Source organism: Zonotrichia leucophrys, chromosome 1A (genome assembly GCF_028769735.1).
Source record: "Zonotrichia leucophrys gambelii isolate GWCS_2022_RI chromosome 1A, RI_Zleu_2.0, whole genome shotgun sequence".
NCBI classification, from domain to species: domain Eukaryota; kingdom Metazoa; phylum Chordata; class Aves; order Passeriformes; family Passerellidae; genus Zonotrichia; species Zonotrichia leucophrys.
Window position 1 is genome coordinate 61,006,590 of NC_088170.1, and position 15,727 is coordinate 61,022,316.

Below are 15,727 nucleotides of genomic sequence, written 5' to 3' on the forward strand. Positions count from 1 at the left end.
CCTCACATTGCCATAGAAACGAGAGACTCTCAACTTGAAATTGCCATGCTAGTTGCTACAACAAAAAGGCAGCTTCTCTCACCACGAGTTCAGATTTCATGTGTGAGACAATAGGCAGATATAACAAACCCACATGGAAGGAGAAATCAGAAATACCAGTAAAAATAATGACTGTATGATTACTATTTATATACATGGATATGTATATATATAAAAAGGAGTCAGAGCAAACCACCTAATATCACCAAGTGCAGAACAGACATCCCAGCAGGCCTGAGCTTCAAGGAGAGTTTTCCAAATGAGTAGTGCAGTGGCTGAACAGGGAATTTGGGGGGTAATCACACTTTACCTAAGCAAAGCACTCAATAGTTTAATCTGAAGCAGTGTTCAGCTCCTCCATCAGTCTGATACAAGAGTTCAGCAACTGCTCCCTTTCCCACTTCACAAGGATTTCAATGCCATGATAGGAGCACCTGCATGATCTTTTAGCTTTTTAAGCTAGCAGCAGGACCCTGCAACACTTGGAAATAAAAATTGCTGTTCCTATAAAAAAAACAAGGCCAGAGAATTAAAATATAATGGGATTAATACTTGTTTATACTAACATACCATTTTGGAAGCATGTGAGAGGCTTATGTGACATTTATTAATGCAGATTTAGCACAAAGAAGGACTTAGTAAGGGAATAACAGAAATGAACACAGCCATTCCATTTCATACTAGAATCAGCTGTGAGAATGTAACATGATAGAAACTATTCAGTGTAACTCATATGGGGTACAAATAGCACTGTTCATCACTTTTCAGTGTAAGTTTAGGTAGAAAAAAATGGTGTGTGTTATAAGAACTTACATGTGAAATGGATGTCCTGGAATGAGACTGATGCCCCAATTTTTTTTGCTTTCAACTTCTATAGGACTGGTTAGGTGTTGTTTTATGAAATGGCAATATTTTATCAGAAATATGCAGATTAATTCACGATTGGCATGACAGGAACAAAGCTGGAAGAATTTTTTATTATTATTACAAAAAGAACTTTAAAATGTGCAATTTAAAAAATCATTTTGCACATTTCATTTGGAGAAATGCAAGGACAACGTGAGATACAAAGCTATTAATAAATAGATAAGTAATAAAATACAATTTGTACCTGTTTGCAGGAAGGATTTCTACTCTGGAATACTAATGTTACATTAACACAGCTACACAATGTACCTGCTAGTATAGTGTAGAAATTTTTGCTCATTATACTCTACCACTGTTTTCCATAGTTCTGCTACGTACAGTGAATCTAAGAGCACTACTCATAATGATAAAGTCTATTTCTAGGGGGTTTTTCCCTTTTTTTCCTGCATAATGAGGACACAATATTTCTTCAGCATTTTTAAAAACAAACACACTCTGACTTTGCAGAGAGTGAGTGAGTGACCTCAATTCTGTCCTCAGTGTCTGACCTAACAGACTGTCAAAGGAAAACCCTGGGCCCCAGCGTAGTAATCTGTGAACTCTGTGGACACTTTAATAATTCTGGGTAAGTCAATGAAATGGCTGCCATCACTGGCTACAGGGACTGGCATATGTTGTCAAGGCTGTGCCACCTATCCCCCAGACCAGGCACAATGGGAGATTGTCACACCAGCCCTTCTCCCATTGGAACAGGCATGATCTGGAGTGCCAGAATTCCATGTCAGAACAAGTTTCTGCATGCTTTCTGAACTGAACTCAAGCACAGAGGGTAGAAATATCTTTCTGGCAGAATAAACTAGTTGGTGTTAATGCCAGACCTGAAAGATGTGCTACCTGAAAGGTACAAGATTAATTTCAGCAACACAGGAAGGTACTTCACTAGCACAAAAGGCTTGGAGTGGGCAAGAAGAATAATGTTGGTGGCAGACAGGGCTCCATGGTTTGCAAATTTATGGGGGGCCTCCATGAAGTGCGCTGGTCTGAACATCTGAACCAAGGATGGCTCAAGAAAGTAACAAAAATATTATACTGAAATGTATATAGAAAGGCATTATTTCATCTATGGATGTGGCAGCAGACAGCCAGTTTGTCTTGTCTGAAAATCATAAAACACATGCACATTTGGTATTTTAATTCCATTTTCACATGGTGTTGAATACCTGGACTGTTGCCCTTGCTTTCCAAGGTCAGAGGCCTGAAAAGAAAGGTGCAGTAATGACTTAGTGGTTTTGGTTCTGCACTACCACTATGTAGTGTTTATGGCCATGACACCATGGCTGTGTTGGTACCAGAGAAGAAGGAAGCAGAAACAGAGCCAGGGAGGCTGAGGTGCTGCCTCAGCAGCAAGGAACCCAGCATGCAGTTCTGTCAATGATGAAACACTACCTGGTAAATCTCTTTTTTTGTAGGAACATCACTCATGTAGGAAAGTAATCCTACACAAATATGTGTTTCTCTTCTTCTCAGGTGGCACCATTGCTTCACCCAACTTTCATGAGAACTTGGGACAGAAACACAGACATGTTAACAATAACTCATGCTTTCATCTGAAGAAGCAGGAATGCTATTTTTTTTCCTTTGGAATGAGTTAATTGTGCATATTTTAGAGGGACAGCTTTACTCCAGCATTCTTCTGGAGAAACCAGTTGGTCATAGCTTGGACTGGAGCACCATTTGCTGCACATAAAACTGACTGCATGGTGGGCTTAGAGAGTAGGGGGAATGAGGCTACATCCCGCTGGGCAGGCACCAGTGGGGTTCCTCAGGGCTCACTATTTGGGCCAGGGCTGCTCAGTATATCAACAATCTTGTGTTTTCAGTTCTGGGCCACTCATCACAAGACAAACATTGAGGTGCTGGAGCATGTCCAGAGAAGGGCAACAGAGGGAAGGGTCTGGAGCACAAGTCTGATGAGGAGTGGCTGAGTGAGCAGGGGTGTTTTGCCTGGAGAAAAAGAGGCTCAGGGGAGACCTTATCACTCTCTACAGCTGCCCAAAAGGAGAGGGGGTCAGCCTCTTCTCCCAAGTAACAAATAATAGGACAAGAAGAAATGGCCTCAAGTTCCACAAGGGGGGTTTAGATTGGATATTAAGAAAAAATTTCTTCTCTGAAAGCATTGTCAAACATAGGAAAAAGCTGCCCAGGAATGTGGCTGAGTAACCCAACCCTGGAGATGTGGCACTTAGGGTTTCAGTTTAATGGTGGACTTGGCAGCACTGGGTTAACGCTTGGAGTCAATGATCTTAAGGCCTTTTCCAAACTAAATGATTCTATGATTTCAACATGTTTTGAGAAACTAAGACAGACCTAGGAAACACATGTTCCCTGTGCTGATTTTTCCTGTGCTGCAGGCACAGGTTTGTACTCTCTCTTGAATATGACAGAATATGTAAATTCTAAAACCAGTAATGTACTTTAATAATCTCTAAATTTTTTTTCCTGGAACTTTCACACAATTTTACTTTCTCCGTTTTGTTCCTTGTCTTGCTTTCCTTCATCTCAAATTCATGTGCTGTGGAAATAATCAAAGACACCCAGGAGAAACGTCTGAAGCTGATAAGCAGAGCGAAACAGCATTATTCATATATTACTAATCATAATGTATGTATGAATGAGAAGACACCTGGTAGTGCTGTGTTGACAGCAAGCTACCTTTTGATTAAGCTTTCTGGATTCTAGCAATCTGAAGGTACTGACTAGGAGTTCAAGAGTAATGTAAAAAGGATAAATACATGGCAGATACACACAAACAACAGCTTTCTTTCAGCTCAGCTTCTAGTGAAGTCTCCAAATTGTGGATAGCAGGTTTGAACAAATGAGAGATTTCAGGTTAACATTAAAAGAACATTCAAACCATATAAGTACTGTTTTAGAGATTATCCTTTACCAATTTTTGTCCAGTTTAGGAATGCTAAATAATTTTTGTTAAAGCCCTTAAGTATCTTTCTTTTCTCATGCTTCTGCCCACATTCCACTTTTCATTGGGCAGTTTCAGCCTACAGTTAGAAAGCTAAACAAATGGCCAGAAAAGTATGACACCTTCTTACTGGATGGGTTTCTATGAGGTTGAGGAAAAGCAGATTTGTAACAAATTGGGTGTGCTGAAGAGATACTGTCGGGATCACAGCCTCTGTGGTTTTTAAAAATTCAGTTAAGGCCAGCATTGCAATGGCATTCAGCAACAAAACTCAATGACAGGCACTTTGCCACTGAAATCAATAAATAGTTCCAATAGTTCTGTGCTCTAGACTGCACCTACTTAGATAGGCATCTGGTCAATCTTATTCTAAAGTTTATGATTATTTTATTTCGCACTGCAGAATCCTTGGCCATTCTGTACATTGCTTAACCACCAGAGCATATGGGTTCATTGCAACTGTCATATATATTTGCACCAAAACTTGAATAAAAAATATTCTAGAGTAGTACTGTAGCAATACTTGTATACAGCAGTACTATACAAATTCTTACACAATCTCAACCTAAAGATGAAAATTTCTACCAGTCTCAAAAAAACCAAAGATTGTACTAATTTTTAAGTTTTTATGTATATTGTTATATTTATAAACACATAGGTACATAAGCAAAAAATTAGTTTGAGAATGTTGACACAGTCAAAAAAATATCATTATGTTCTTTGAACTTTGACTCGATGGTCCCCAGTAATTATTTTTTTTTATTTGTTTACAGCACCATGAGGAAGAGAAGAACAAGAAACATCTGCTTCTGCAGCTACTGCAGCACTTTCCATCACTCTTTCTAAATCTCAGTTGTGACCACCTCCTCCCATAAGTCCCTTTTGAAGGAGTTCTTTTTCCATGTATACACCACTTCTTGTATACAAAATATGCAGATGAATAATTTATAGAATCTTTCATGTCATGAAAGGAGCTCCTCATCTATAAAGAGCAAGGAGAAGATCAAGAACGCTGAAAGAAAAGCTCAGAATCCATATCTTTCATGAAATGCTGAATTAATGCAGGTGAGGTTATAGGATGCATAAAGGAAGTCACACACAATTCTGCCCCTTCACACCAGGACTTTCCTTTGATGTCAACAATATCAACAGATGTACAAGTCTTACTGTAAAATTAACTTTACCTTATGTGACTAAACAGAGCTAAGCAGAGCACTCTCAATTATTTAATTTCTTTGAGGAAATGATGCACTAACAAAGTCATGGCCCCATCCTTTAATGGCACATTTGTAATTCTCAGGGAAGGAAAAAGACTGATGATTATAATTCTGCTGCCAGTGAACGCAGAGTCCCTGACATGAAACATCACAAGCTCTCTGGAGGAGCTGAAGAATAAATCACAAGCTACATGAGTCAGAAGTCAGCTTCAATGGTCTTTAAATTAAGATGGACAAGCATAAGAATAACATAAAGTAATGGTAAAAAAAGAACTCTGAATTTAATTTCAGGAGTTAATAAAATCCTAAGAAGCACAAATTAGGAAAAAGGAATAAGTTTATTTTCAAATACTATCTATGCAAAAGTTATAGAGAAAAGTAAACCACGTAGGTTTTCAGGGTTCTTTGGGTCTGGTTTTTGAAAGACCCTTGTGATTTTGTTTCTTTTTTTCTGGAAGATCATGCAGCTTTCTGTTTCAAAATACTGTTCTTGTGAAGATAGCTATATCCAACATTCCCATCTTGGAGAATAGTGTATGTGATATCCAGGATGAAATATCACCAAAAGAGTATCTATATGCACACAGTGTTTTAATGAATGTGGAAGATAATTATTTATGACCTTAAATAACCAGAAACATTTTTAAAAATCCATAACTATACATAGGAATTTGTGTGTGAAAAAGTCTGTAGTAAAATACTAACATTTTAACTGGCTAACATGTTTACACATGCAGCCAAAGCTTTGGAAAATGACAGCATTGCTGTATTTCTCTGTCAAATGGCCTGTCACAGACTTTAAAACGAAATTTTCAAAGTTAAGCCAGGTTTTAATTGTAAAGTTTATGGATGAACCCGTTAAGAAAAAACACTACAAGGCTACTAAACCCCATAGCCACAAATCAGTGGGTGTTGGGACAGTACCATCCTGTGTCCTTTCAGTCTTGGCTCAGCAACCACAGTCACAGCCACCAGGAATAGGATGTGGAGGATGCAGTCTGCCCAAACTTGGCTGCTCCTGTGTCCATCCTAATGAGGGTCCAAACCTTTTCCTGACTGAGAAAACACTTGAGAACATGCCCAACATCTATAGTCAGCAAAACATTCTAGAATATGCTTACTATTAAGTAAATGATTGGATTGAGAAAATTAAACTTCAGTTCCTCCTTACATTATGTGTACTAAATGCCACATAATGTGGCATTTTTTGCTAAACAATTAGGGATTGACACTTAAAGTCTGACTATTTAGAGTCAGATAAGAGCCATTAGAAAATATCCATAGACAGTGTCTGTTTTATTCACATTTCAAATAATCATACCACTAAATACTTTTAAAAATAAATTGCTCAGTTGGCCAGATCACCTGGTTACTTAATACATCCAAACCACTTTCCTTGAGAAAGAGATGCATCAGGCAGGAGCTCCAGGACAAAATTTGCTCCAATGCTCCTGAGTTCTGAAATCCATGTTTTCAGACTGTTCACTGGGATTCTGCTGAGGGCATCTGTGGAAGTTTATAACTCTTGGTAAAGAATAAAGATCCTGGTTTATGCAGTACATCCAAGTGGGCTGTTGGTGCAACCCTTCCAGGAGTGAGTGCGCACAGCACACACCTGGCCAGCCACTGCTGGGAATTGCTGTGGATCTGAGACAGCAGGGAACACACAGTGGAACTGGAGGCAACACTGCTCCCTGTATGACTCTTCTCCATGTGATTACTTATCCAAATTAAGATGCCTTTCCTTAACACGCTGCTACTTTTACAACTACGCATCTGTACATGTGTGGGAAGAAGACAGCACTTAATCCAAACTGTTCTGCATGTGAAAACAAACACATTGAAATTCAGAAGTATTTCTTTAAGGAACAGTAAAAGGCTCTTATCCTCACCCAAAGGAGCAGAAGGTCAAAATGTGCATTTGCAGTACACCCAACTAATGTAACTGCTGTATACAATTCTCTCATTGGAAGGATTTATATTCAAAAAAAGCACGGGGGTTTGCAGAGGAAACCCTGCCTACTTAATCTGATGTCAAAGACAGCTTTGCCTTTGACTTCATCTGGGCCAAGACCTCATCCCATGTGTTTCCAGAGATTCTCTGTGATTCTGCCAACAGTAGCACAACAAGTGGCTCTCAAAAAAGAAACTAACCAAAAAAACCCAAACAGGAAATAGTCTCCAAGGAATATTTCTTTGTGAACTCTTACAATTAAGACTAAATAATAATAATATTGATTCTTGCAGTCTTTTCTCCTCATGCAAAACGAGGCACAACATCCTGCATTAAAAGCCTATTTATTTATCTTGTGTTATACCTAGAAGAATTCATGTTGAATTATATCATGGAACTGCAAATCAGTTTCTCATGAAGTTTACTCCCCCTCATAATATGCAGCAACTCCTACATTGTATGTTTGGGGTTTTTATAACTCGAGATATTTAGCTAACACAAAACAGCACTATATTCCATTAGACTTTTCAAAAGTAGTATTTCATCTAGTAATGTGATAAATGATGAAGTATTTAATTATTCCAGAGAGGGGAGTGTTTAATCAAACATAACATAAGGAAAAACCATGAAAGCACCTTTTCTATGCTTTAAAACAGCTAATCCAGCCATTCCCTGATTCCAGCTACAAGTAAATTTTCACTGCTGAATTGTCAAAACTTTCAAACAAGAGAAATACTCACAGTCTCATAAAGATCACATTATAAATAGTCGTGTCCTACCTCCACATTTCTCTCTCTGACTTCATTCCTAGGCAGCACTGAAGAAGCAGCTACAGTCACATGGTGCATTCAAGGTCATGCTATTCTAATTGACAGCAATAGCATTGATAAATTATGCGGAAAAAACGATAATGGAGTCATTAACCTTGCTCCAGCACACTAAAGGTGCTTTGCAATTAAAAAGGAGTTAAAAAGTTGCAAAAACATATAAAGATTTTATTGCTCAGCCTTTTCTCTCCTACACACTGCTGCAAAGCACTGTCAGGGAATAGTAATATTGCTGTAACGTGGCTGCCTGTGCTTTGTCAGCGAGGGGCGCAGGGACGCACCGGCTGACACTGGAAGGAGGAGCCAGGTAGTAAAGTGCACAAACCATTGACTTTTTTTTTTTTTTTTTTTCCAATAGGAAGTTGGATCCAGAAGGCCTCTCTCTCTGGCGTAAAGGATGCTGGAGCACTGAAAGATATTCCAGCCAGGAAGTCTTTCTCAGTCCAAGAATCTATGCTGAACTGTCATTTCCAAACACACAGACATGTGGCCAGTGCTTTGAGAACTTGCATTAAAACTGCAGTGAGTTAACATACTGAGCTGAAACTCCTTGGGTATGTAGAGATACAGGTACAGATACACAGAATTAGGTAGAACTCAGAATTTATCCCTTAAGTTTTATGCAGAAGATTGCAGTAATTCCCAGACTAAAAGCCTGACTAGTGTCCCTAATTCATGTATGACAGGTAATTCATTAAGAGTGCACACATTAATGAATCACCAGTGGTTGCTTTGACTTAAGGAGAAATGTTATAAAAACAGTGAAGAGATAGGACATATGATTCACATAGCAACTCAAAGTAACCTTAAGTTTGCCTTATTGTAAAGAATCTATAGGATTTCTGAAACAAAAAATTGAAATTGGTTTGCTGACAATCTACCCTTATATTCTTGACACTTCAAATGCTGCTTCTTTTTGAACCCAATCACAGTGAAACCACTCACACTGAAATTATTAATAAAAAGAGGACAGTACAGAGCAGCTTTCCTGGAGTTCAGGTGCCCAAAGATGACCCTACACTGGCAAGACAGAATCCATTATAGTCATTTTTAATCTTCACTTATCACATGAACTCTTTTGTCTCCCTGCACAGCCTGACTGTCAAGATATGATCTACAGCATATTGCACAACTTACCTATAAGGACAAATAAAAAGGTCCCAGATCATATCTGTATATAGAGGCTTGACCTCATGGAGATAACGGAACAGACAATAAAGTACATTCTGAAGGCCTGGGTGGAAATCAGATTCTTTCTACTGGTTCTGTCATGTCTGGATAAACTAATAACTAGCATATTCTTCAAGCATTCGGAAGTATCGCAAATTATATTTTAAACAATAAACCGACAATTCCAAAGAGGAAGCAAAATTGCCAAATTATACCCAGTGTCAGAGAGATTCTCCTCTGTGTCCTCTGAGCACAGGCTGACGGCTGGAGTTGCAGAGCACAAGCGCCTCTGATACATGGTATCTAAAAACTTCCCACCGCAGAAATTCCCAAGTTTTCAATGGCTGGGCTCGCTGCCCGGCTGGAATGCGTACTTGAGCGATACGCCCACAGCCGCTGCACCACCCATAGCCCAGGAGCACCTACGGACTCGGCTCCCAGAGCAGCTCCTGTGCTCCAGAAACGCTGCTGGGGTAGCAGAAACCTCCTCGGGAACGTTCAGCTGCAGAGAACTCAGCATAGTTTAAAGAGGGCAGAAACAAACATGTAAACAGCATCTGTGGCGTCTCTTCTCTATTGACTTTCCTGGAAACGCATTAACCTATACAGTACTTCAAAATAAATAAGCGAAACAGAGGCGAGGCAAGAGTGCACCGTTCTCTCCCAAAAGTTTATTTCTGCCTATCCCCTCACTTGCTCTGAGCTTCCCTGGGATTAGCGATCGTTTTCACCAGGGATCAAATGAATGACTTTTCCGCTAATGACACTTAAGAGATGCTGAAGGCACCCCGGGCGCCACCAGGGACCCGGCGGGTGGCGGCAGCCCCTGTCCCCACGCCAAGGAGCGCAGAGAGAGGCGAAGCCAAGGGCAAGCCCCGCTCCGCACCGGCCCCGGCCGCCTCTCCGGCCCCTGGCAGCAGCAGCGACCGGAGGGGCGGCGGGACCGGGGCCGGCGGCTTGGGCCGGGCCGGGCCGGGCCGGGCCGGGAGGATCCGTCCCCGTGAGAGCGGGGCTGCAGGGGGTGCTGCCGCCGCCCCCCGCCCGCCCCCCCGGCATGGCGAAGCGCTGTCACTGACGCACATTTAATTCGCCCGGCTGCGGGTACCGCGCAGCGCCGCTCGCATCCTCCCCCCGCCGCCGGGGAGGGGGCGGCTCCGGCGGGGAGGGGGAAAGTCAAACTGCAGCAACAAAGTTGCTCCCCCTCCGCTCCCCCAGACCTGCCCCGGCCCCCGGGGGATGGGCAGGGAGGGGGGCCCGTGCCTGCCTTACCTTGCTTGACGCACTTGAGGCGGATGGGGTCCTTGCAGTGCTTGATCACGGCCAGCACATCCCTGATGGTGAGCCCGGCCACGGGGGTCTCGTTCACCTCCAGCAGCAGCTCCTCCGGCACCAACTTGCTGCCCCCCTCATAGGCCACCTTGCCGGGCTTCACTTCCCCCAGGTAGGGGAACTGCCCATTCTCGGCGCCCCCCTTCAGCTCGAAGCCCAGCTGTCCCTCCGGGTTCCTCACGATCACGATCTCGTGGACTCTGCTCGTCCAGTGGCTTTTTTTCTTCAAGCCCTTGGACATTGCCGTGGGGATGCTCTGCCCGACTCCCTCCCTGCAGTCTTGTGCTTCTTCCCCCCGTCCCTCTGTGCCCCCAGTCCCCGGGGCAGCCGCGCTCCTCCGGGCAGGCTCGGGGCGGGCGGAGCGGCCGCGGCTGTGCCGGCCGGCGGCCCCGCGGGCTGCAGCTGGGTCGGGGAGCGCCTCAGTGCCCGCTGCTCCCGGCTTTAGCTGATATCCATGGCAGCCGCGGCGGCCGGACCCTGCCTGCGCGTGGATGCACTAGTTGTAGAGAAACTGGCAGGAGGGAGGAGGGAGGAGGGAGGGAGGCAGCGGGAGGGAGGGGACGGCCGCGGCGCGGGGAGGAGGAGGAGGGCTGTCGGTGTCGGTGCCGGAGCGAGGCGGGCGCTGTTTCGCCGCTCCCGCCTCGCCTGACCCGGTAGTGAAGGCCGAGAGAGAGGCTGCCTGGCACGGCCGGCAGAAGGCGGAGAGCGGCCCGGGCGGGGGGGCCAGGGCGCTCTGCGAGCGGGAGGGAGAGCGGCGACCTCCGCCCGGCCCCAGCGCGGCCCCGGCCGGGAGGGGGCGCTCGGGAGAACTGGGGCGCTGGCCCCGCCGCCTGCCCCGCCCGGCCGACACTGACCGATACCGCGCTGGACACTGCCCAGCACCGCCCCGGCCCGGCCCGGCCGGACAGTGCCCAGCACCGCCCCGGCAGACACTGACCAGCGTCTTTCCCCGGCCGGACACTGACCAGCACCGCCCCGGCCCGGCCGGACACTGGCCAGCGCCTTCACCCGTCTGGACACACTGCCTGGCACGCCTCGGCCCGGCCGGACACTGCCCAGCGTCTGCCCCCGGTCGGACCCTGCCCAGTGCCGCCCCGGCCCGGCTGGACACACTGCCCGGTACCGGCCCGGCACCGCCCCGCCCCGCCCCTGTGAGGGGAGCGGCAGCCCTCGAACAGTCGGGGGCACCGCTGGGGGAGCTGCCCGAGCCGGAGCGGGAAGGGTCCTGCGGATCAGGAACTCTGCTTGCGGCCGGGAAGCACCAAAGGCAGCTGGGCTTTGGCTGTGGCTGCAAAGCCGAGAGACATCTGCTTGCTTCGGGGATCTCCGTGTCACGGGCGTTTGCTGCAGAGTTATTTCACTCCATGCGAAAACCTCAGTTCATTGAGTTGCACATGGGCATTGTTGTTTACGCTGGGTGCTGAGCCCAGAGCTGATGGCTCAGGAGGGTGCTACACCTGAAGAGGGTATGACAAAGAGAAGGGTGGCAGTTCTTCTCCTTGAATTTACTGTCACCCAGCAAGTGTTCACCACCCTCGCACTGGTTGCCTTCTGCTACTTGTCCTTAGCCAAAATCCCACCCTCCAGCCTGCAGACCCTCCCTGGAGCCCCAGCAGTGGGATGCACTGTTCAGCATATACTGTACCTCAATCCTCCTGTGAGCTCTCCCTTTGCTTAGTTCTGTCATATGCCTCACATGTGTGAGAGCAGTGAGTGTGGCAATAGGCATGTCTTTCTAGGAAACTTGCCTTGACGAAAAAAATAGTTTCCATCCCAAGTGGAGGTTGACAAAAAACACTCAGAACAACATCCTGACTTTAGGAAATGTAGTTTTTGAGCCTGCGGGGTATAGAGCAGGATACATGAAGGCAGGGGTCTGCAGACAGGGCATTAAATGGGAAAAGGCAGGAGAAATGTACTTTGCGTTATGGCATGTGATTTAAAGATGGTCAGATATTTTTGAAATTTCAATTAAAGTGACTCCGCAATGAAATTTTCCAAATTGTGCCGCTGTTTTCCTCTTGGTTTCTATGGAAACAGGCCTTTATGTGATCATGCTTGGCTGTGTCTCCTTTACTTCTCCAATAACTTTTGAAGCTGTTGGGCAGTTTCACCCAAATCTATCTCAAATATAATTAAGCTATTTCATGAAAACAGGCAGCTGGGTAGGGCTGAGAGATCCTGTAAATGTCCCAAAGGCTGTAACATGAACTTGCCTCTTATTAAACAGTGATTCACATGGTTGAGAGACCATATAAATGTCTTGGTAATGAGAAAAGTTTCAATTACAGCTCGTTATCAGCCTCACTATAAGTCTGTGGGAAAACAGGGTTCTTCAGTCCATTTTCCCTCAGAACTACTCGGGTTCCAGAGGGGTAGAAAGACACATGCAGAGGGGAAGAAAACTTTGAGAAATTGCTGACATCTGTATTTGCAAGTCATTCCACCTGTTTTGCTGTGGGGGCCTGGTCAGAAGTGCAAAGCTCTGTGTGTGAGTGGCTTCACGAAAGTGGGCTCAAAGGATAAAGAAACCAAGACCCCAGATATTTGGAAACATGAGATGCATAAGTACAGACAGCTGAAGATGAGAGGGGATCTGGGAAGATGTCTTGACTGGAAGGTACTGAGATATTTTCACTGGTGGGACAAGGGTTATGTAACAAGGGCTCCTTTTCCAAAGACCATCATGAATGTCCTGTTGTCACTGGGAAGCAGGAGCTCTGGTCTGACAAAAAGAGGTCAGTAGGTAGCCCTGTAGAGTCTTTCTGTAGCCCTGCCTTTTCAATTTGTCTTGGTTTTTAGTTCAGAAATGGGGTAGGAACGAAATGGCTGAAAAGAGGAATACAAGACACAACATCCCATTATCCTTCCTATGTTTTACCAAAATCACTTCTTTGCTGAGTCATCTGCTCTACTAAAGTCCACTCTTTAAAAGTGGTCACCATTTCTTAATTTGGAGTTTGTAGTCATTCTGCTAGTAGAGTATTGCTGTTGTTGATTTGTCTTATAATTAAAATAAATTTTTAAGTAAGTCCATGTTTACCACAATATATATACAACGCTAGGACATCTGCCAAAAATACAGCTCTTAGTAAATATGTCAAGAAATATTGGAAATATCCCTAGATGGGGGAAGGGCATGTTGTGGTTGTTACTTTTCTTAGGAGTCTCTAGTAAAGTATTGATCAGAGTTTTTAAAATGCTCATTACCATTTTAAGACAGATGACTTTAACGATAGCTAATGGATAGAGCATTTCTGATTTCACATGTGCTATGGAAAAACCCAGCTGAATAAACCCTTAATGTCTAACTGCAGTTGTATTAATCTAAAATAATAACATGTAGAAGTGGTGGAATTGGTGTTGCAGTGGCATTAACTTGGAGGGCAGCAATGTGAGCCAGGCAGATCCTAGCACAGGCATCTGCAGTTTGGCAGAGAAGTGGGAGATTAGATGGAAGGAGCCTTAGCAGTTTTCCCAAAGCAGATCTGTGTGTTTGTTGCTTGATCCTCATGTCAGGAAAAGATGGCAGTTTCCAGGTTCAGGGACCAAGAAAACTTGGTGAGGAGGATGGCAGCCATACCTGTTAAGAACAGGAGGGAGTGAAGGATGGCTGAAGATTGGTGTTCCTCTGCAGCATTCTCTTACAGGAGCCATAAGATTTTAGAGTTTTGAGTTGACTGTTTATGAGTGAAATTTTGCCATCATATCATAGCTGGCTTATGTGCTTTGGGCCTAGGGCAGTAATACCAGAAACACATAGCTTGCTTTGCACCATTTCAGCTCATTTTGTTTAATTTTTACAGGGGTAGAGGGTTATCTGTGCAACCAGATTATTCTTGTCTCTGACAGAGCAGGCACCCCAGCATGTGGCTGAAGAAGTGAGTGAGCAGATTTACTGTCTGACCCCTGAAGAGCTCAAAAAGCACTTTGTGATTTGCCAAGACCTTTCTGTTATTCCCTTCCATTGGTTCATCCCAGGAGGGCCCGTGAGCTGGTCCTGAGTGTGAATGTAAGGGTATCTAACACAAGGGATTTCCTTGAGCAAAAGTAACAACAGCATATAATGAAACACATTCAGCAAACAACACAAATGCCTTTATTATTCCTTTAAATCTGTGCCTGTAAACACAGGAACCAGTAAGTCACTGTACATTTGGGAGTAAAGTTGAGCACATGAGTAAGCTGAAGCGTGAGACTTCATAAATATATTTGGTAGCTGGAAAGGAATCCTTCCTACTGTAACATTACAGATTCAGTAAAAAAGTAACTGAATTCTGGTTTTATTTTCAGTATGCCATGTTTTTAGATAAGTGAATTCCTGAGACAGAAAATGATGTATTGCACATGCCAAAGCGGATAAAAAGAAAATACATCCATTATCTTCTATTATTTATGCAGGAATGGAGTTCTCTGCCTTGTAATTGTGTTTGTAATGTTGGACTTGAACTCAGAAGACATTAAATTTCCTTCTTCAGCACATGCTTCCTGTGTGACTGGATGATAACAACATGATATTGCTCTCTCATTTTTTCCATTTTAGTATGGGCATAATTCCTCTTTTCTCTACAGTTTTCTATTTAACATGTCAGCCACCCAACAATTATTCTTAAATAAGCTTCTCAACGCTACAATATAAATTCATCATAGGACATGTATTCATCTAGGGCCAGGAATTCAGATGATTAAATCCAAAATCATAAATATTTTCCCTGTACCTTTAGTTACCTGAAAAGTTTGTAATATATTATCTTCCCATCAGTGGAGCTCCAGAGTGTCTTAGTTGATTTCTTCAGCTTGGAGTTCTAAATGTCCTCCTTGGGATTCTGCAAAAATGCCAAGTCCTTTATTTCTTTGGATAAAAACAAAAAATTCCTAATATTCTCAGCTGCAAATTTCACCAAAAAACCACTAGAAATTTGTTACCACATTTACTACAGTCACACATGTCTTCTGTGAGTCTTAGTTTTATTAGTATGAGTCTAGAGTTATTTCTAGTATTAATCTTTTCCCATTCCCTGGCTTCAGCTTTTGAGAACACTTGCTTTAGAAAGGCTAATTCCTCAGGCTATTTATCTAAAAATTCTTTTCCCAAGTCCTCCAAATTCTCAAGTTTGATAAAAAATACATGTTTTATAGTACTACAGAGAAAAAAAAGAATTATTGTGTGTGTTTTGTTGGGTTTTTATTTGTCTTAGATCAAAATGTTCCATAGTCTTGGCCATCAGTGTTTCAAAATAATTTGTTATTTAATTTTAAACATCAACATTTTGTAAATCATACATCTGGCAAAAAATGCAAACTAATGGGTAATACTCAGCTGTCTCAACCCATTGGAGGATTCCGG

General features: G+C 43.6%; 1 protein-coding gene across 15 annotated transcripts in view; it reads right to left on the reverse strand.

Moving 5' to 3' along the window:
* The window catches only part of MAGI2 (membrane associated guanylate kinase, WW and PDZ domain containing 2), a 719,010-nt gene extending 708,019 nt beyond the window's left edge, over positions 1-10,991 (reverse strand). For all 15 annotated transcript variants that reach the window (XM_064702938.1, XM_064702931.1, XM_064702927.1 and 12 more), the window contains exon 1: positions 10,321-10,991. In XM_064702938.1, coding sequence (XP_064559008.1) covers positions 10,321-10,621 — 301 coding nt within the window. In that variant the 5' untranslated portion in view covers positions 10,622-10,991. The remainder of the gene's footprint in view (positions 1-10,320) is intronic.
* Positions 10,992-15,727: the final 4,736 nt, after the last annotated feature.